Source organism: Callospermophilus lateralis, chromosome 19, assembly GCF_048772815.1.
Source record: "Callospermophilus lateralis isolate mCalLat2 chromosome 19, mCalLat2.hap1, whole genome shotgun sequence".
Classification (NCBI taxonomy): domain Eukaryota; kingdom Metazoa; phylum Chordata; class Mammalia; order Rodentia; family Sciuridae; genus Callospermophilus; species Callospermophilus lateralis.
This window is the reverse complement of record NC_135323.1, coordinates 35879267-35902051: the sequence shown is the minus strand read 5'-3', so window position 1 is coordinate 35902051 and position 22785 is coordinate 35879267. Positions and strand designations below refer to the sequence as shown.

General features: G+C 35.1%; 1 protein-coding gene across 6 annotated transcripts in view; it reads left to right on the top strand.

Moving 5' to 3' along the window:
* The window catches only part of Rnf216 (ring finger protein 216), a 135975-nt gene that overhangs the window by 10166 nt on the left and 103024 nt on the right, over window positions 1–22785 (top strand). For all 6 annotated transcript variants that reach the window (XR_013089443.1, XM_076840333.1, XM_076840332.1 and 3 more), the window contains exons 2-3: window positions 10324–10461; window positions 19923–20056. Coding sequence is in view for 5 of the 6 variants with exons in the window: in XM_076840333.1 (XP_076696448.1) it covers window positions 10395–10461; window positions 19923–20056 (201 nt within the window). In the remaining variant the exon portion in view is untranslated. The remainder of the gene's footprint in view (window positions 1–10323; window positions 10462–19922; window positions 20057–22785) is intronic.

Genomic DNA, 22785 nt, shown 5'->3' with positions numbered 1-22785 from the left:
TAATGCTCAGCTCTCGTTTCATTACTTCCCATTGGCTAGAAAATAACATTTTTTTCAGTTAACTATTAACAATGTTATCACAGTCCACCCCAAAACTATTGGCTTAATATAATAATTTAATTGACAGTTTTATGAAAATCAGGAGATTGGGAAGGACTCACTGGCCATTTTTCTCTGGTGCACATTCTGTCAAGTAAGGTAGCCAGGGATGAAGGATCCACTTCTAATGGCTTCTTTACTCACATGCTTTGTCAGAGATTGCTAGAACGTTGTGCTCAGTTGTCATCTTCTCCTTGTAATATCAGGATTTTCCATGTAATCTCTTCAGCAGGGTATGCAGACTTCTTACCTGGTGACTCAAGGTTCCCTTTCATCTTTCCCCTAGATGAAAGCTATTATCTGTTATGGGGAGCCCATCAGAAAACACTTCAAGTCTGAATTCAAATCAATGAGAGCGTTATTTACTTGGTCAGGGACTGTCACCCACACATAGAGACTGAATCTCTGTAGGAGAACAGCAGCTTCCTGGTCTGTTTTTTGAGAATGTATGGACAAAAACCACAAATCAGTGGCTTGCTTAGCATCATGTAAGCAAGCCAAGCACAGTAATTAAAACAATAATAAGCAGAACCTGTGAGCCCTAAGCAGGACCAGAATTTTCCAGTTAGCAAGCAAGCAAGTACAGAAGCTAGAATAAAGCAATCAGCTTTGCAATTCAGTTTACCACATTCCTGGGTTCAAGCAGGTGCTAGACAACCGTATCCTGGGTTTGAGTAGGGGTCAGTGAGGGCGAGAATCTATGTCAAAGTCATGTAGACCCACAAGTGTACTCAAAACCCAGGATGTAGCTCACCATGACTACCACTGCATCCTGAGTAGGGTACAATTTGTGGGGTACAAAGTACATAAAAACAGCTTAGAAACAGCTCTTGTAACAGATTTTTATAGAAGGCAGCAAATTGGAATCTTAGGCCTGTCTATGACAGTTCTTCATAATTGTCTTATCTCATTTATCAAAATCATATCTGTAATCTATATTTTTTACTAATCTATAACCTATAACTTATACACTCTTATACATTCTTATATACTCTTATTGATTGTATTTATCAATTCACACCACAACAGTATCCTTTTAAAGGCTAAATCATAATCAAGCACAGCCCTTGGTTTAGCTTGAATACAGCTATACATGCTAGACTTTTGCTAACTACCTGCCCTCCCCCAATTGGAATAATCTCTTTATTGCACGGGTGACTTTATGCTTTATTTTTATTTCTATTTTATTATTTTAAAAAATTTTTTTTAGTTGTAGTTGGACACAGTATCTTTATTTTTATGTGGTGCTGAGGATTGAACCCAGTGCCTCTTGTGCGAAGTGGGTGCTCTATCAATTAGCTACAGCCCCGGCCCATGACTTTATGCTTTATAATATATTTATGTGTATATATTCTCCCATTGATAGGACTCCAGATTCTTTAAGGCAAGATTCATATGGGATTTTTTAAATATATTATTTATATTTTGTGTATATTCCGTATGAAGCAGAACAAATTCTTTATACCACTTGAGAGGCCCACAATATTTGCTGGATTCTTTTGGTATTTTTAATTTAAAACAGTTGTAAATAATACCTATTTAGCGTAGGAAAATCAGAAAATTCAAGGAAGAAAAAAACATGACTTCCATTAAACTTTTTGTTTTATTGATTTAATATTGATTAAATGTTAGTACAAGCTTATAAGAATGCTTGAGTATCTAGTATTTGAATGAAAAGCAATAATCATTTATAAACACTTTTTAAATGTGCTAGAAAAAGGTGTTGTGGGAGTTGATAGAACATGAGCATATCACTTTCTCCCAGTCATTGCCCAGCTTGTTTTGCCCACTGTCATTGGAAGCTCAAAGGAATTAATCATTAAATTATTAAAGTCCCTATCCCAGTATCAGTGTTAGAGAGGTGAGAGACATGTTTGTGAATGTTATTATGAAAAGCAGGTAAATACTCCAAAGTCTCAGGATCAGCTGTATTTTAGGAGCATGTGAAAGAAGAAGAAACAGAGAAGCAATATGAAGAGTGGGAAGATGGTTTGTTTGAGACAGACCCAAGTACTCTGATCATAAGGAGGGTAACCAACTTTGGAAATCAGAAAATTGGATGGGAGAACCATGACGGTTCCTTTTCCTAACTTCATTTAAAAAATTTTCTATGGTGGTCAATATTGATAATTGAAGGAAATCCTAATAAACCTAATGTTGTCACTTACACCATGTTACCTGACTTTGGTTATGAAACTATAATGAACAGCTCCGATCTTGGACAAAGGAAGATGTTTCTGGAGCCAACCCATTCATTCATTGAACACTGTAGTAGGCATCAGAATACAGCTATGAACAAGAAACATGAAGACTATTTGGAAAAAACATACCGTTAAAATGTGAATTCTTGGGCTGGGGTTGTAGCTCAGCGGTAGAGCGCTCGCCTAGCACGTGTGAGGCCCTGGGTTCGATCCTCAGCACCACATAAAAATAAGTAAACAAAATAAAGATATTGTGTACAACTAAAAAATAAATATTAAAAAAAATGTGAATTCTTTCTCGTCATGTTTTGATTCATCCATTCAAGAAGGAAAACAAGAAAAAATATCCTTAGGACAATGTAAGAGGTGTAAGAGAATAAAAAACAGTCATCCAATTTTCCTAAAATTTTACAAGATAGTAAAATTATATAGAATTTTTCACAGAGAAATGAGATGATAGAATACGTGCTAATATTTGGTTCTCATTTGTAAGCATTAACCCATACATTTGACCATAATTATAAATGAACATATAATTTTTTAATAAAGGCACTATAGTTTGTAATCTTAAGTCTCCCCCACTCCCAAGGTCCATATATTAAAGATTTGGTAAGCAGCCTGTGGCACATTTAGGAGGAAGTTAGGTCATTGAGGTCATGCCTTTGAAGAGGATATTAGGACCCTGGCTACTTTCTCTTACTGTGTTTCCTGGCTATGTTAAGGTGGGTAGCTTTGCACCACCATACACTTTGTGCTATGGTGTACTGTGCAGCCACAGGCCCATAGCAATGGCACCAAGTGATCATGGATGGAAACCTCTGAAACGGTGAGTCAAAATAAATTTTTCCTCTCTTAAAGTTTTTGTATGTCAGGTATTTTGTCACAATAATGGAAAACTAACAAAAAAGTCAAGAACTGAAAGTTCTTTCTCTGTGGCAATTCCTATTTCTCTAACTTGACTTTTTAAACTTGCCTTCAGCTGTCTGATCAAGAAGCAAACAGACTTATAGATGGCTTGTTGCTACTTCCAGAAGGAAAATGAAGTTTCTTGTAGGAGGAAGTAAAAGTTTTACTGTGAATATGAATGGTAGTGAAAAGTAATCTGGAAAAGGAATAAGTTCTTCCCCTGCTCCTCCCTCCATTCCATTTGGCTCTTTTGTCTTAATGAACATTGCATATACTAGATACTTAGAATAACAAAACTCCTAATTTTATGGAATTTACCATATACAAGGTGGCTTCTCATTTAATCTTCAACATGCCTCACAAGTTAAAAATAGCTGTTTACATTTGAACAGTAATAATAAGCATAAGGTCATATTTGCTCTGTGGTAGCCTGTATGTTAAATATTACTTGAAAAGGCATGCAAATTTGCGAAGATTTGAACAGTAATAATAAGCATAAGGTCATATTTGCTCTGTGGTAGCCTCTATGTTAAATACTACTCGAGAAGGCATGTAAATTTGCGAAGCGTTCCGTATTTTTATGATCATTATCATCCAAAGTACAGGTATGAAGACAGGAATTGTGAATATACTATGTATACAAACCAGATATGAGAAATTGTGCTCTATATGTGTAGTAAGAATTGTAATGCATACCACTGTCATATATAAATAATTAAAAAAAAAAAGACTGTCTCAAAAAATGAAAAGGGTTGGGGTTATAGCTCAGTGCCCTGGATTCAGTCCCTAGTACTGTCTCCCTGCTCCCCACCCCACATAAGACTATTGAAATGCATGGTGATCAGGATGCTTTTTAGAAAACTTAATATGAAAGAAAAATACTTAATGAGAGGTAGTTTAAATTTGACATCAGAGGTTCATAAGTAATACAATATCATTATTTTTGTTTATATATGGTACTGGGGATTAAACCCATGGACACTGTATCCTTGTTACATCCCCAGTCTTTTTTAAAATTTTTGAGATGGTCTTGCTCTGGGTTTCAGTAAGTTGTTGTAACTGGCTTCAAACTTGTGATCCTTTTGCTTCAGGCTTTTCTTTAAGTGAAATTACAGTTATGCCCCACTGTATCCAGCTACAAATATCATCATTGAGAGACATTCAAGTCTTTTGCAGTTCAGGTAGACATTCAAATGATAGACCCAAACTTAGGCTTAGATTATTATTTTTGAAAATCTAAATATATTATAGATGTCATAAAGTTCTTTTGTAAAACTTTGTTAATACAGTTTTGGAATATTGTCTGTATTATTTTGTATTTTGTAAGTTGAAAAATGGTCTGAGAGTTTTCCTCCTGAAGCATATCTTCTAGGAAGGCAACGAAATTTCAGGATTTTCTTTAAGTGTCTGGATAGGTCAAAGAATCTTGGAACTAAATAGGCCCTATAGCAGTTATAACTGGCCACCTTAGATTCTCAATTATTTATTTCCATTTCTCTAATTGTCATCAAAGAAAGTAAGAAAATGGTTGAAGACTCAATCTGTACAAGTCTCCTAAGGAAAAGTCCTGCTGACCCCCGCCCCGTACTATTTCACAGTGACAGCCCCCCTTTTTTTTTCTTATGATGTTTTTTCCTTTAACTTTCATTGTGAAATACAGGACACACAAAGAAGTTTCACCCCAAACAACTAAAAACAACCCTGTCTGTGCCTAAATTTTATTTATTTATTTATTTATTTTTAGTTTTAGATGGACACAATGATTGACCTTTATTTATTTATTTATTTATTTTTGTATGGTGCTGAGAATCAAACCCAGGGCCTCACGTATGCAAGACAAGTGCTCTGCCACTAAGCCACAATCCCAGTCCATATGCCTAAATTTTATATGAAGGAAGCCATTCAATATGTATTTTTTTAATCTCTGTATTCTTCCACTCAGTCATTAAGATCCATCTGCCTTATGTGTGGCTGTAATTGCTTTTTTTCTGTATAGGTAGTAATTATACAAACATACCACAGTGTGTATTTGTCCATTCCATCTTGTTGGGAATCAGTTCAGTTTTTGACCATTACAAATAATAGTGCCAAGAACTTTCTTGCACACATACCTAATACTATAAAATATATTGTAAGCAGTTGAATTACTGCACCTTAGGGCATTTATTTCATTCCTATAAAAAAATGAAGCATCAAGTCTTTTGCAGTTCAGGTACCAATTTATTCTTCCCCAGCAGTATGTGAAAATCCCCATTGCTCCAAATACTTAACAATTGGTATAATCAGTTTCCAGACTTCTAGCAATTCTGTGTGTACTATCTTACTACATTTTTTGTTGTTATTTTTACATTTTAAAAACAAAACACCAATATAGAAAGCCCCACAAAACAAATATGTAGCTTAATTAATTAAATTGAAGAACTTATATCCGCCATTCAGGTCAAGAAATAGAACCTCCCAAAGAAAGCTAGTCATTGCCTAGACTTTACCATATAATTTTATAATGATTTTCACATATTTCTTTATGGTTTTATCACCCAAGAGAACATCATGGATACTAGAATTAATCACTCATTTAAAAATGTTTTATATATCTTTTAAATATAGAAAATGTAAGAAAATGGTTAAAGACTCAACCATTTGTTGAGAGGCTCCTTTTCCATTTGTTTCCTTAACAAATTTATCTGTCATTAAGCCTAGACTATTTGACCTATAATTTCCCAGAGTCCAGAAAAGTGTTTACCAGCCTTTTAAAAATATATATATATCATTTATCTCTTGCAGAGCCCAGTTAGACATTTTTTCCCCATAATTGCCTCCTCCCCCTCATACCCACTCAATAATAAGGAATAAGTTTTCTTTATCCTCTGTTCCAAAACAGCTGCTGGGTCCAAATGCATGACCAGGCTCAGGTTTGATCCTTTAATGAAACCCTAGGAAGTGTTTTTTGATTAGAAGGTACTCGGTATCTTGTCTTTGTGATGTTACCAGTCAATAATATTCATTATTTGCATCCAGTAATTGAGGAATGCAAAAATTTTCATCATTTATTTTACTTAGAATACCTTTTTTTAAAAAAAGAAACCATTGCTTATCTGTTTGATTACGCAGTGATATAATTCATGTAGGAAATGCAAGAAAATTTCAATTTTTTTGCTCTTATTTACCAGTTTTAAAGTTAATATCCATTGCCTGTCATCCTTTAAAAACATTTTGAGGGCTGGGGATATAGCTCAGTTGATAGAATGCTTGCCTTGCACACACAAGGCCCTGGGTTCAATCCCTAGCATGCATCAATGAATGAATGAATCAATCAATCAATCTCTCATTTATACATATTCTTGAGTTTTTAAATTATCCTACTGAAGGTCAGGATGTTCTATTTCAGTCCACTGGTAACCTGGACTTTTTTCCTAGTTTCTACAGAACCCACTTACTATAAGTAGCTTTTGGTAGCTTCTTTGATACCTAAGATGATATGTTGTTCCATCCCATTCTGTATAGTTCCTGCCCTAGACCTGAAATCAGTAACTTCTCTGTTTTCTTTAATAGGAAATACTTCACATTTTTTGGTTCATAGTCATTTCTGTGTTCCTGTCAAGTAACTATAACATCTGAACCATGTATAAGTTGATTTCTGTTTCTGGTCTTTCCCTTATACTTAGTTTTCTTTTGTTCCTTTTAGGTGTATGGATGGGTGTGTGTGTGTGTGTGTATGTGTATGTGTGAGCTTTGTATGGAAGTGTACACTCCTTTTTTTTAAAAAATCAGATCTTGGACATTATGGGTGATAAATTGTAGGGGGTCCAAATCTCTATTCAGCTCTTAGCATCTCTGTTGCTATTTTATTTGGAGTCTAGTCCTGAATGTATGCAGCAGAGGCTAACAACTTGAAGGGGTGTTGCTATGTAGATTTGGGAGGACTCTAGTCACTCTGGATTCCTCCTTGATGGGATTTTTGTCCCTTAAATCTGAGCTACTTTGACATCCCAGACTCGGACCTTCGCATTGAAACTGCTGCTCCTGTTCTGTTCCATTTTCTTTTCCCATGTGATTTAGAAAATGCTTTTGCCAGAAAACCATCCAGCATGAATGTGTTTTGTCCTCCTGGGCTTCTCATTTTTTCAAGAATCCAAGTTTCTGAAACCCTGCATTCTGGATTTTTAGCTCCTTCAAATAATTATTTGATATATTCAAAGTTTTATAATGGGTTGTTTTTTGGTTTTGTACTTGGAATGAACTCAGGGGTGCTCTACTATGAACTGTATCTTCATTCTTTTTTATTTTTAATTCGAGGTAGAGTTTTACTGGGTTTCCAGAGCTGGTCTTGATCATTCAGTTCTCCTGCTTCCAGCCTCCTGAAGTAACTAGAATTACAGATGTTTATTGTACCCAGCTTTATAGTGGTTTTGTATAAAGGGGCAAAAAGTTGGTCTAATACATGCTATTTTGTCATGGCTAAAACCAAAGTCTGTGTAAAATAAGGTTAATAATATTGCAGGTCTCATGGGATTATGGGAATTATCAATGAATGATGTATGTAAAGTGCTTAGAAAAGTATCTCATGGCATCCTCACTTTAGCTTGTAATTTTTTTTTTTTTTTACCTTTGTTAGCCTCTTGAACAAGACCACAGGTATTTTCTTCATTCAATTCTCTGATATCTATCATTCCCTCAGTATATATACATGCCCTTCATAATTGTACAGAATTTTAGTTTTGCCCTTTAAAACAACTTTTAAGGGCTGGGGCTCAGAGGTAGAGCACTCACCTAGCACTTGCAAGGCCCTGCGTTCGATCCTCAGCATCACATAAAAATAAATAAATAAAACAAAATTTTAAAGTTGTGCAGCAATTATTAGTTTCCTAAAATTAGGTACACATGGATTCAACCCCTGGTATCACAATAGGTATCGTCACCATCTTGGTCATCCCTTTTTAAAATGTCCTTTTATATCATTCCTCTTAATCTCTTTTTTGAAATTTCCATCAAACCTGTGTTAGAATGCTTCAATCTCATATGAATCTTAATCTCTCCTAAACATTTTTTTATTGCGGTCTAACTGATACACAGGGAAAGAGGCAGAGATTAAGGGAAGAGTTTGGTCCATTTTTTTCCCCAAGTTTGATCCGTTTTGACTGATGGTTACACCTGTTTAATCCACAACTTCATTCAGCTCTAGGAAATTCCGTAGCTCCTAAAAGTTTCCTCATGCTCTTCTGGTCATTCCTCTCCGTTCACAGAGCAACCTTTGATTTCATTCATTACAAATTAGTTTTTCCTCTTGTAGAACTTCAGGCAAATGGAATGTTGGATTGGAGATACAGGTCATTGGTAGAGCACTTGCCTAGCATGTGCAAGGCACTAGGTTTTATCTTTAATGCCAGAAAGAAAGGGTTGGAAGAGAATGTTAACTGTGTTCACTATTGTTTAGCTTTTTTGGTTAAGCATAGCGTTTCTGAGATTAATCCATGTTGCATATATTGAGTTAATTCCTTTTGTTTTCTTCTCAGTCTTCATTGTATAAGCATCTACCAGTTGTTTATTCATTCTTCTGTTTATTGATGAGTACATGAGCTACATCCAGTTATTGGCTATGATGAAAAAAGCAACTATAAACATTGTTATACAAGTATTTTTTAGTTTTTCTTGGATTGATACTTAGAGAAATTGTTAGATCATTGATATTTTTATAGGTTTAGATGCATATTTAACTTTTTTTTCAGTTTTCAGAATGGTACCATTTTATATTTTAATCATTGCATTGGGCTTTAAAGCCCAATTTAAAGTAGTATCTTTTGTATATTTTTAGAATCCTTGTTTTTATTCTTTTCTTTTCATATTAGGGATTGAACCCAAGAATATGCTACCTCTGAACTGCATCTCAGCCCTTTTTTAAATTTTGATATGAGGTCTAGTTAAGTTGCCCGAACTGTCCTTGAACTCCTGATCCTCTTGCCTCAGCCTCCTGAGTAACTGGGGTTGTAGGCATGTACTACTGTACCTGGCTTTTGTTTTATTTTTTAAAAGCTTTTATTTTTATAGCTAAAATAAAATCTATTCATTTTAGTATAGTTCAGTGAGTTTTGATAAGCGCATGTATCCAGTGACTATCCTTACAATCAGTAAAGTATGTCTTTACCCCAAAAGTTTTCCTTCTGCCACTTCCCAGTTAGTGACCACCCCTATTTCTCCCATATGAGTCCATATCCCATGTACTTCTCATGTTTCTCGGCTCTGAATCTAGTAGCTGTGCAGATTTAGCCTCTTCCCTAACTTCTGGAATTCTGTTACATTGCTGGTCTATGGATACATGATATCTTGGCTTTAATATCACTATAAAAAGGAAAGATGGGATGAATTTTTTAAAAAATACAGAAAATTGTTATCCAAATCTAGTGTCTGGATTTAACAAATGTTCAAGTTTTGCATTGTTTGCTTCAAATATCTGTAAAAGAGGGAGATATTATGTGTAACTGGAGTTCAAGTCTTAGTTCCTTTTCAGTTCCCTTTCTCAGAAATGGTCACTTTCCTGAAGTTGGTGAGTTCATTCCCATGCATAGTGTATTTTTAAATATTTAAATGTAATGTATTTTAAATTTCTATATAAAGTTACATAACTATCAGTTATTTTCACTTAAAATTGTTCTTTAATTTAACTATATTGCATCCTTATATGAATTTTGTTTACCCATTCCTCTACTAGTATAATTTCCTGTTGTCTTTATTACTACATGTGTTTCCCATTTCTCACATACTTGCCATTTTTTCCAGGTTAGTGGTTTGGAAACATAACTCATTTTCTGATTTGCCTTCCTCTGATTACTAGTGAAGCTGAGTATCTTTTCGTGTGTGTGTGTGTGTGTGTGTGTGTGTGTGTGTGTGTGTGTGAATTGCCTCTTTATATTTTTAACCCATTTTCATTAGGATATTTGTATCCATATATAGATTATCAGCACTTTGCCTCTTTAATATAGATATTAAAAATTTTTATTGTCACACGTTTTGAGTTTGTGTTGTTGTAGCAACATATGCTTTGAATTCTGCTTTAACCAGATATGTGGAAAGAGTTTTAATACTCTCCCATTCTTAATGCTCCTCTTTTCTTTTTTTCTAGCCACAACTTGGAACAGGTGTTTGGCATGTTTAGATATTAGGAAACACTTATGTTTACGTCTGCATTTGAAAATGGCAGAAGGAAACAACAATGAAGAAGTAATTCACTTGAACAACTTTCACTGCCACCGGAGACAAGGTAAGTTGTTTGTTCTTACTTGGCAACTTGGCAGTGTCTTTGAAATTAGCCTATTCTATACCATTTAGAATCTAGAGATATTCTTTTTTTTTTTTTTTTTTTTTTTGCTATTTTTAATTTGTTATATATTGATAGCAGAATGCATTGCAATTTATATTACACATATATAGAGCACAATTTTTCATATCTCTGGTTGTACACAAAGTAGAGTTGGTATATTCTATTTTTAGACCTCAGAACATCAGGCTTAAAAGGACTTGTCAGACTAAAATTGTATCAGATGGTGATACCTGCTGGAATGAATGAAGTTCAAGAATCATCATCACTCTGGGTAAAATCTCATGCTTAGAATCTCAGCTAGTTGGCTGAGGCAGGAGAATTGCAGGTTCAAGGCCAGCCTGGTCAACTTAATGAGACCCTGTCTCAAAATAAAAAAATGAAAAGAGCTGAAAATGTGAATTAATGGTAACGCACCATTGGATTCAGTGCCACTACCACCAAAAAAAAACAGAGAGAAAAAAAGAATTACCCTTCACAATAGATTAATACCCTATTAATTAGCTAGCCAAAAAGCTGTGAATGTGCAGTCAATGAGTCAGAAGAGGTGAGATTTTAGGACAGTGTCAGTTCTTTGTTTTTGAAGGAATGATAATTGTGCAGGAGTACTCCTAGGAGCTTAGTCAGAGGAAATATACAGCTTCAGCTTGGTGAATATTGCCATTTGCTCACCAGAATATCTGTCCCAAGTTTCCCTCTACTCCAACATGTATAAGATTTTCCATTTCTCACATACTTGTTATTTTCTAAAAGGAGTATAATTCTAGGCCTATAGGATTTAAAATACTATAGGCACAACTAAGTAGTCTTTCCCTTTTATGATAGTTACTTTGTTTTTTTGTCAGAAGATTCTGACTTAGCTTCATTGAGAATTAATTTTAGGACATTTTGTTTGCTTATTTTATAGTGTTTAAAATCTTGACAAATTAATTGAAAGGAAGGGTCCTGCATTTCTGTAAAAGTCCTTCCTGTCAAATCCTAATTCATATTTATACCGGGGCTAAAAAGAAAAAAAATCATGCTGATGAATAGGAAAAGAATCCTTATTTATTTCTTGCAAGTACAATCTTCGTAGAAGAGGCTATACTGGTTTTGTTTTCCTCCACTGATATATTTTTGTGCTTATGAAGATGATTTTTTTCCAGCAAGAGAATAAATTATATATATTTGTTTTTTAGAACATTGAACAACTTTTGTTAAGTCAATAAATTGAGTAAAATAAATAAACTCAATGTATACAAATTAAAAGTATAAAAAAAATACTGGTTTTTTTTTTTTAAAGAGAGAGTGAGAGAGGGAGGGAGAGAGAGAGAGAGAGAAGTTTTTTTTTTTTAATATTTATTTCTTAGTTATTGGCGGACACAACATCTTTGTTTGTATGTGGTGCTGAGGATCGAACCCGGGCCGCACGCATGCCAGGCGAGCGCTCTACCGCTTGAGCCACATCCCCAGCCCCAGAAATACTGATTTTTAGAATTTTATTAATAGTGTATTCTAGCTTGGTAGTGATTTTAGCCATAATGCATTGTGATTCAGAAAGTTTTAAATCTTGGTTATAACTTGCTTGTATGATCATTTATAGATTTTCCTCACATGTATATACAATTAATGTTGTTACTTTTTAATTGGGCTTTAAATGTACCTAAACATATTTTCTTTATGAAAACTAATTCTGGGCTGGGGATGTGGCTCAAGCAGTAGTGTGCTCGTCTGGCATGCGTGCCGCCCAGGTTCGATCCTCAGCACCACATACAGACAAAGATGTTGTGTTTGCCAAATATTAAAGAAGAAATATTAAAAAATTCTCTCTCTCTCTCCCTCTCTCTCACTCTTTCTTAAAAAAAAAAAAAAAAAAAAACTAATTCCTTTTGGAAAATTATTAATTTGGGGAGTATATTTTCTGCTAGACAAGTATATACTCTATACCCATCACAAGGACTTTTTAAAGACATATAGCATTATTTTTATTAGCTGCATTAATAATTTTTATTATACCAACCTCTTTTGGTTCTTTTAAGAATGAGTTTCAGTGACTTAATAAATGACATACAACATTTCCATCTGAAGAGTCCCTTATGCCTCTTTGAGGTCACTCCTCACCCCACTTCTGGCCTCAGGAAACCACTGATATGCTGCTTATCACTATTTAACTTCATATAAATGGTACCATATAGTACATTCTCTTTATACTAGAATTATTTAGGTTCACGTAACATTTTTGAGATTCATTCATGTGTTGTATATATTGATAATTCATCCCACCCTCACCCCACAGTTCTCTCCAGTAATGGGTATCTAAACCAGGTCTCTCACATGCTAGCAAGCACACTAACACTGAACTAATTTTGCAGGCCTCATTCCTTTTTTTTTTTAAAGAGAGAGAGAATTTTTTAATATTTATTTTTTAGCTTTTCGGTGGACACAACATCTTTATTTTGTTTTTATGTGGTGCTGAGGATCGAACCCAGTGCCCCGCGCATGCCAGGCGAGCGTGCTACCGCTTGAGTCACATCCCCAGCCTCCTCGTTCCTTTTTAATTGCTAAATAGCATTCTACTTTCTCACCTAAAACTTTCCACCCAGTGGAAATAGACTTAAAAATGAAGATAAAGGTTTATAGTATAAGTGTAGAAAATATACATCATACAAATAGCAAATAAAAGAGCTATTTTGTAGAATTTCAGATAAAGTAGAAACTTCAGGCTAAAGTACTAGTGAAGATAGTACTAAATTCATAATAATGAAAGGGTTGAAGTATGCAGAAGAAAAAATAGTTCTATTCCTGTACACTTAGAAACATATACAAAGAAAAAATTAGCAGAACTAAAAAGGGAATTAGACAAACTGACCATCGTAATGGGAGATTTAACATTCCTTTCAATAATTGAGAACGAGCATGCATACACAAACTGTATGAATAGAGAAGATAGGAAGAACATGATCAATAAACTTGACAAATTATGCATATGAAATACCGCATCTGGTATATTGACCAATATTTACCATATTTGGGGCCACATAACCATTTTCAAATTTCAGGGAAATGTCTGAAGCAAGAATATGGCGAGTTCCAGGCCAGCCTGAAATATGTAGCAAGACCTCCATCTTAGGAAAAAAAATTGTTTTCAGGGGATTTAAATCATACACATTATATACTCTAACCACATTGGAATTAAGCCAAAAATCAGTTATAAAAATATTACTAGAAAATCCCTATATGTATGTATAGAAAATAGGAATACACATAGAACTGCTTGTTATAATAGATATCACCAAAAAAATTAGAAAATAATTTTAATTGCATGCTAATGAAAACAGATTCTGTTGAAGTTTATGAGATGCATGTAATACCATGTTTTGAAGAAAACTTACCTAAAACACATGTATTAGGTAAGAAATAAAGCTGGAGAATTAATAATATAAACTAGTTTCAGCAAACCTAAACGGTCAAATAATTAATACTTTAGCCTTGCAGACCATGTTGTCTCTGTTGCTACTCAGGGATAACATTTTATCTACTAAAATTGAATACTCTGTGATTCTGTGATTCCATTCCTAGAATATACCCAACAGAAACAAACACAGCCGAGATATGTACAAGGACATTCATAGTAGCATTATCTAAAATAGCATAAATTAGCACCAAAACAAATGTCCGTTCAGAGAAGAATAATTTGTGATATGTATATAGTAGAATCCATACAACAAAGAAAAATGCAACATGGATGCATATGAAAGGTATTATTTGCAAGAAAGCTGGACTCAGAAGAATACAAACAAGAAAAAATAATCTGTAGAGCTAGAACCTCCTCCCTTTAGGAATGACAGAGAGTATAATGCTTGAGAGAGAACAGGGAAGCTACTATTGTCCTAGAAATATTTCCTGACTTTGTGACGATTATACACATATGGGCCTTTTAATTCACAGAACTGAACACTTGGATTTGTAGGCTTTGCTCTACTGTGGCTTATGTTTTTAAGATTGTTATTTGTGCACTTATTTATTTACTTATTTATCTTGTGGTGCTGGAATTAAATCCAGAAGCGCTTTGCCACTAAGCTATATCCCCATCCCTTTTTATTTATTTTTTTTGAAACAGGGTCTCACTAAGTTGCTAGCCTGGCTTTGAACTTGTAATCCTCCTGCCTTGGCCTCTGGAGGCACTTGGATTACAAGTGTGCACCACCATTCCATGCTCACCCCCAGACCTTTTTATTTTATATTGTAACAGGATCTTGCTAAGTTGTCAGGCTAGACTCAAACTTTTTAATTCTTGCAAGACACAATAGTTCACTCCTATAATCCAGTGACCTAGGAGGCTGAGGCAGGAGAATCTCAAGTTTAAGGCCATTTAGCAAGACCCTCAGCAACTCAGTAAGACCCTGTCCCAGAATAAAAATTAAAAGGACACCGGATGGGTCTGGGGTTGTGGCTCAGTGGTGGAGCAATTGCCTCACACGCATGAGGCACTGAGTTTGATCCTCTGCATCATATGAAAGTAAATAAATAAAGATATTGTGTTCATCTACAACTAAAAAAAAAATATTTAAAAAAGAAAAAAGGACTCAGAATGTAGTTCAATGGTAAAGCACTCATGGGTTCAATTCCCAGTACCACTCCAAAAGAAAAGAAGAAGAAAAAAACTTGAGGTTTCCTTGCCCCAGTCTCCTGAGGAAGTACGATTACAGGCGTGTACCACTTCACCTGTCTTAAGTGTGTTTTTGTGTGCTTATATGGTGTGGTATTTTGTTTTTACAGTGCTGAAAATTGAATCCAGGGTCTCAGACATACTAGACTACTCTGTACCCCAGTCTTTTTTTTTTTTTAGTTTTCATTTTGAGCAGGGTCTCATTAAATTGCTAGACTGGCTTTGAACTCAAGATCCTCCTGCCTTAGCCTTTCACCTTGCTGGGATTATAGGTATGTACTACCCTACATGGCCTTAACTCCTGTGTTTTTAAGATAATTGGAATTTTAGGTATTTACAGATGTATGATGTGTTAGGGTAAATCTTGCCAGCCATTGAACTTTACTGTAGGATGGTAGATTTGAAACCAACTTCTTCATTGGGTCCTCCAGGCCTTTTTCTTGGTCCATTTCTTTCTAAGAGCAATCTACAGTTTGCTGTATTTGGAATCTAAGACTGTGTGCAAGCATTCAGGGAACCAAGAAGCAGAAGGCAGCTAGGATCTTATCATTCATGATGTTCTTTTCAGTAGTACCCCTTCCATCTCTTGAGCCTTGTGCCTGGTATACCAAAGACTGGATCTTCTCTTATTTAGTACCTCTTTAGAGTGAACCTCTGTGGGATAAATCTTCTAGCATGGATGAGTGAATAGCTTGGCAAACCTCCCCTTTCCCCAAAAAATCCTTAATTACACAAAATTCTCAAAAACAACCATTTAAAGAATGGAAATTTACCAAAGGCATACAATAATTGGATGTTTACTTGCAGAAATCTAGTCAGTATGGTTAAAAACTGTGAAAATGTGTTGTGTTTTGGTCTGCTCCATTTGCCTTACCAACCCCTCAGATCCATTGTTTCAGGGTTCTATCTGGGCTGTGGGGCCAGAAGGAAATTTTTAATGCCCAGGGGCATTAAAAATCCCAGAGATAGCCAGAAAAGGCCAACATTACAGTTAGTCTGAAGTCTGGATACTGGTTAGGGCAAGCAGTAGACCAGCAAATCAGCCAGTAATTTAATAGCGAGATCCGGGGAATGAAGACAACCAGGAAGCACCTTAATAAGCTACTCTGTATCTTGGATGTTCAGAAGGTCATACCTATATGCAAGGTCACACATACAATGCAAAGACCTAAGAGGGCCCTAGCAAACTGTTGGCAGAACATGAGACTTTCTGAAGCCAGAACATGTAAATGCACTTCAATTTTGTATTCTCCAAGCCACACAGATCCATTTACAGAGTAGAAATCTTGATAGCTCACCAATCTTATGCTGACCCAAGGGTAATCCCTAGGAAGCAAGGCTTAAAAATAAAAACAAAAATTAGAAAGAAAAAGGCCTGAACAGAGATCATCCTTGTATACTATAGGAAAACAGTCTGCAGAATGAATTCACATAAGTCACAAATGAAAATAAAACCAGCCTCAACGGGCTGGGGATGTTGCTCAAGCAGTAGCACGCTTGCCTGGCATGCGTGCGGCCCCAGTTCAATCCTCAGCACCACATACAAACAAAGATGTTGTGTCTGCCGAAAACTAAAAAATAAATATTTAAAAAATTCTCTCTCTCAAAAAAAAACAGCCACAACTACTGTGGGCCTTTGTGTCTGTCAGTTCTACAACTTTGGATTTAACCAACTGCAGATATAAAATATATATATATATATGTATTTTTTTGTCTGTATTAAACATGCACAGACCTTTTTTGTTGTTGTTGTTCATTCCAGACAGTATATTTTAATAAGTATTTACCTAGCACTTACATTGTTTCAGGTAATATAAGTAATCTAGAGATGATTCAAAGAGAGGATGTATGTAGGTTATATGCAAATAATAAGCCATTTTACATAAAGGATGAGCGTATATGGATTTTGTTATCCCCTGAGAGTCCTGGGAACCAGTCCATCAGAAATATCAAGGGACAATTTTACTTCTCTTGGGATGGAAATATCAAAATCCACAGTTGTTATTGTTGTCTTAAATAGTGTTCATCCAAAAATTGTGAGGCATTCAAAGTAATGGGAAAGTCTGGGCCCATGCATAGGTGAACAGTAAATAGTAACTGTGTCTGTGGGAACTTAGCTATTAGATTTAGTAAAAAAATAAAAGTTGCAAATATGTTCAAAGAATTAAAGAAAACCTTGTTTAAAGAATTTACAGGGGGCTGGGAATATAGCTCAGTTGGTAGAGTGCTTGCCTTGCATTCACACTGCCCTGGGTTCAATCCCCAACCCCACCAAAATAATAATAATAATTTACAGAGGCTGGGGTTGTAGCTAAGTGATGGAACACTTGTCTAGCATGTGTGAGGCATTGGGTTCGATCCTCAGCATCACATACAAATAAATAAAATAAGGGTATTGTGTTTATCTACAACTGAGGAAATATATATTTTTAAAAAAAGATTTACAGAAAGCTTGATAGTAGTGGTTCATCACATAGAACTTTGGGATACCATCAGGCTTACTAATAACAAAAGTCCCAGGAGGAGAGGAAAGAAGGAGGAGGTTTGAAGAAAACATCCTATAGTTATGGAAAATCTCTATACATCCAAGAAGCTAAATGGACTCCAGGAGGGATAGATGCAAAGAGCTACAAGTAGACTTATCTTGGTGTTTTGCCTGGGAGAGCTATGGCTTGTCACCTGGCTGTGTGGATAGAAGTCTGGAAGTTATCTTTGCTTAGAAAGAGTGAAGATTTTGAATCCCTCTGTTTATGCTCTCAGTAGTATCCTATGCCACCAATTTCTGAGCTTTTCTGGGTTTCTGCAGGAATTAGGCCATTTCTGGTTTGCTCTCCCTACTTTACACTTTGGGTTCAAACTTTCCCCACTCTGTCAAAGCACTTGCCACCTGTAAGTCTGCTGTTTCCTAGAATTCTGTTGAAATCTCTTGCCTGCTATAAATCTTCTTTCCTCTTTTTTTGCATTCAAGGGTTTATACTTTTAAAAAGTTCTTTTATTGTCATTTAGATGGGATTTCAGGAGGTGATAGTGATAACACTTTGGATTCATTCTGCCAGATTTAACTGGAAGTTCTTTCTCATGTGCCTTCCAGGCCCTCAGTTAAGTTGGTTGTTTTGTTAGTCGCTCGCTATGAAAGATAGCATGGTGTAGTGGAAACACCATTTGACTTGAAATTAGTTAACTTTACTCTGTATCAGGTACTATAATAAGCAAGCATTTTATATTGGTTTCCTCAACTGATCTTCACAATTACTTGAAAAATAGGCACCATTACTACCTTTTTTTCTTAACATTGGGGAAATGGATGTTTAAACAAATTGGGTAGGAGCCAAAAAGCTAGCTTGTGCAGGAGTTGATATTTAAACCAGGTAGCCTAACCCAAGATTCTATAGATACACTATTGTTTTAAACTGCCATCTCTGTCATCATTGCATTTTTTTTTTTTTTTTTTCTGGTAGCAGGAATTGAACTCAAGGGCACTCAACCACTACTGAGCCACATCCCCGGCTCTAGTTGCTTAGGGCCTTGTTAAGTTGCTGAGGCTGGCTTTGAACTCGATCCTCCTGCCTTAGCCTCCTGAGCCACTGGGATTACAGTCATGTGCCAACACGCCTGGCCACTGCAACTCTCTCATAGGAGTAAAACAAGCATTGATTTTTGATTGCTTTTCAAATTATAGATTACCAAAATGTATACAAGACATGAACCTTGATAAATTTCTCAGTGGAGGAATTTCAAAAATGGTAACAGTGATGCCTCTTTTCTTCTTTTTTTAATATTTTATATATTTTTTAGTTTTAGATGGACACAGTGTCTTTATTTTTTATTTTTATGTGGTGCTAAGGATCAAACCTAGTTCCTCATGCATGGTAGGCAAGTGCTCTACCACTGAGCCACAACCCCCCACCCCCACCCTGCCGCTGATGCCTCTTTTCATGTTGCTGCTGCTATTGCTGCTTCAGTCTTTCTTTTTGGATACTGAACACATTTTCTCTTCATTGCCCATTTTAACCTTTACCATTCCCATGGAACCAGACAGGAAAAAATACAGCTATTTTTATGCAGTAATTCACATAAAACATGATCAGCCTTCAGACAGGTAAAAGGAAGTAGCAATCTTGAGCAGAATTAACACATCTAGATGGTTAGTTTAACTATAGTTCTGTTTAAAAGGAAACTAGCAAAGTTAAATTGCTTATTGTTAAAAGTGCTAAATGGGCGCTTAACTAAAACATTGAAATGTTGACTTGAATAATCTTATAATTACTACATTATATAATGTGTCTGTTTATGGCTATAATAAACAAATTTTAATATTTTAAGTATTAAGTGAAATTTTTACTTTTTTTGAGTGACAACTTTTTTAAACTTAGCAGTTTCAAATAAAAGTCTTTATTCCTGAGAGGAATAGAGATGGATAGGAAGCCATGATTTCACTCTAAAGAGATTGGCAGTTAAGAGTTTTAGCCACAGATTTCCCCAACCTAATTTAAGATAATTAAATAACTGTTGATACTCTTGAGTATAATAATTGTCAGTTTTTCTCTAGCAATCCCAAAATACATTATTGAAAAAAATCAACAGGGAATTTGGCTCTTACTGCTTGGGTGCATGTGCTGCTTTGAGGAGGTAAGTTTACATACTAGTAGCCATGAACTTGGCTTGAAGCTTAACCCTCTTCAGGCAAAAGTAGAATTAAAGGACTGAATATGATTGTGCCAGCCTCCCAGCAACAGTGTTCTGTGTTTTCCTGTAGATTGGATCAATCTCAGAGATGGGCCCATCACCATATCTGACTCCTCTGATGAGGAAGGGATTCCAATGCTGGTCACCCCAGCTCCTCAGCAACATGAGGAAGAAGACCTGGATGATGATGTCATCCTGACAGAGGTGAGTTTTTTAAAACTTACCATGATATGAGGCATTGTTGCAAATTAGTGGTCTGAATTCTTATGCCATTCTCTGGGTCTTATAGAATAATTGAGAGCACCTCTTTGCACTTTCTTAGATTTCCGAGAACAGCCCCCTTTCCAAACTCTACTTATGTCCCCTTACTTTTGAAAGCTATATATTTGGGTCTGTTTCTGTAGTTAACTTCTCCACCCTTGCTCCCTCTGAATGTTCATGCACTAGTCTGCACTGTTTTGTGATTATACATTATGTAAGGTTTTTACTGTCACACAGAGCTTTTTTCCCCTTATTACCATAGTTTCAGAGACATTCTGGATATTCTTGTGTTTATGTTTTTACGATCGGGTTTTCTAGTTCTAAAATATAGATAAACAGGCAAATAGACAAATAGATAATCTGTCTAAATGAAAAAGTTTTGTCTTCCATATAGTGTAGCCATCTTTTATATTCTTCCAGCAGAGCATTTTGAGTTTTTCTTAATACAGATCTCAGACACTCTTTATTATTTATTCCTGGTCATTTTCTCCTTTTTGTTGCTTTTATGAATGACATCTTGCATTATACCTTTTTGAACTTTTTAAAATTTTTAAATTTTTTGCTTTTTATATTAATTTCATACCTTTATTGTCCATAGTTGACTTAATGTGAATCTGCATCTCATCTATTTGCAAATAATGATACTTAAAAGAGTTTCTGGTTTTTCCATTTTTATAATTCTTTTCTAATGTATTGTAATACTTTCTCAAACTTTTTAAGTAGTAGTGGTGATAGGATTAGCCATGGATATGAATGCCTTTTAATATTTCCTCCTTGAGTATGACAGTGCCTTTTTGTTTTAGATACTATTTTAAAAAAATTATGTCAAGGAAATAGTCATTTACTTCCACTTTATTTCAAGTATTTCCTATAAATGAATGTAAAATTCTGTCAAATTGAATTTCAGTATATTTGAAGGGTATCGTGTGATTTTCTTTTTTGATCTGTTGATATAGTAAAATATTCTGTCACTGGAGAAACTTCACTTAGTTATGGTATTGAAACATGATGGTAATATACTAGATGAATTCCATTTGCTAATGTTTTATTTGGGGTTTTCTCATAAGTGAGATTGAGCCATAGGTTTGAGTATATGTACCTGTGTACTCTTTTACAACTTTTTTGGGGGGTTGGGGGGTTGGGGGGTTGAGGGATGGGGGAGTGCATGGTGGTGATCAAACCCAAGGCCTCACATATGAGAGAAAAAGCTCTACCACTGCGCTACATTTTTAAAAAATATTTTTTTAAGACAGAGTCTCGCAAAATTACCAGGCTGGCCTTGTACTTGGCTGCTTTCCTGCTTTAGTGTTCTGAGTAGCTAGGATTACAGGTGTGCCATTATAATGCCTTAACTTTTTTTTAATAAACATGATCCTACTTGTGAAAAGAATGTTGTTTAAACTTGTTTGTGGTTTAAAGTGTATTTAATAGAATTAAACGATTTCCCTTTCTATTTAATATATTTGTTTTTCCTCCTTTTGTTTTCTCACCATTATTTTTCTTTCCTTTTTTCTTCCTTGTTTACCAAAGAAACAGCTTTGAGATTTACCTTACAGTGCTGCTGTTTGTTTTCTTAATTTCTACTTTTGTTTTTAGTGATTTTTCTTCTGTTTAAGCTTATTTAATATTCTTTTTAGTGTTCATTTTATGGTCCTTTTACTAGTTTCGTGGGTAATTCATTCTTATTGTTCTGGTTACTTATTACCATGTAACTTATCACCTCAAAACAATGATTTATATCAATTACAGTCATTTTATTAGCTCACATAACTTTTGTGGAACAGAAATATGAGAAGAGGTCAGCTGGATAATTCTGGCTGGGGGCTCTTGTTTGGCTGTGTGTCAGATGATTGCTGGAGCTGGAGTAGTCAGGGACTGGGGCAGATGAACACGGGCAGGCATCACTGTCTGTTAGGGCCAGCCCATGTGATCTCTGTTTTTAACAACTTCATTGAGATATAACTTATATACAAGACCGTTCATTTAAATTGTGTAATTCAGTGGTTTTAGCATACGAATGTTCAGAGTTGTGTAACCCTCACATGATTAATTTTAGAACATATATATCACACTAAAAAGACATTCTCTTACTGTTAGCAGTAACTGTTTTCTCCCAAATTGTGCCCACAACTCCCCAATCTGTGCAAACCTATGCAAAAGTTTGCTTTCTATCTCTATAATTTGCCTATCATGGAAATTGCATATAAATGGAATCATACAATACATAGTCTTTTATGAGTGGCTCTTTATGCAGCATATTTTTAAACTTTATCCATGTTACAGTATATATCATACTTAATTCCTTTTTTAAAAGCAGCCTTTATTGAGGTACATTTCATATACTATGCAATTTCTCTATTTAAATCATGTGATTCAATAGCTTTTAGTATAAGCACATAGTTTTGCATCTATCACCATAGGCACTCTTAGAACATTTTCATTACACCATGAAAAAATCCTATACCTCCCAATCCCTTGTTCTGTCCTATCATAATCAACCATTAGTGTACCTTCTGTGTTCATTGCCTATTTTATTATTATGTGGTCCTTTGTGACCATCTTCTTTAACTAAGTATGTTTTCAAGGGTTAGCTGTGATGTAGCATGAATTAGTATTTTATTTGTTGATGAACAATATTCCATTTCTTTGCTTTACTTCCTTTTGTTTATCTT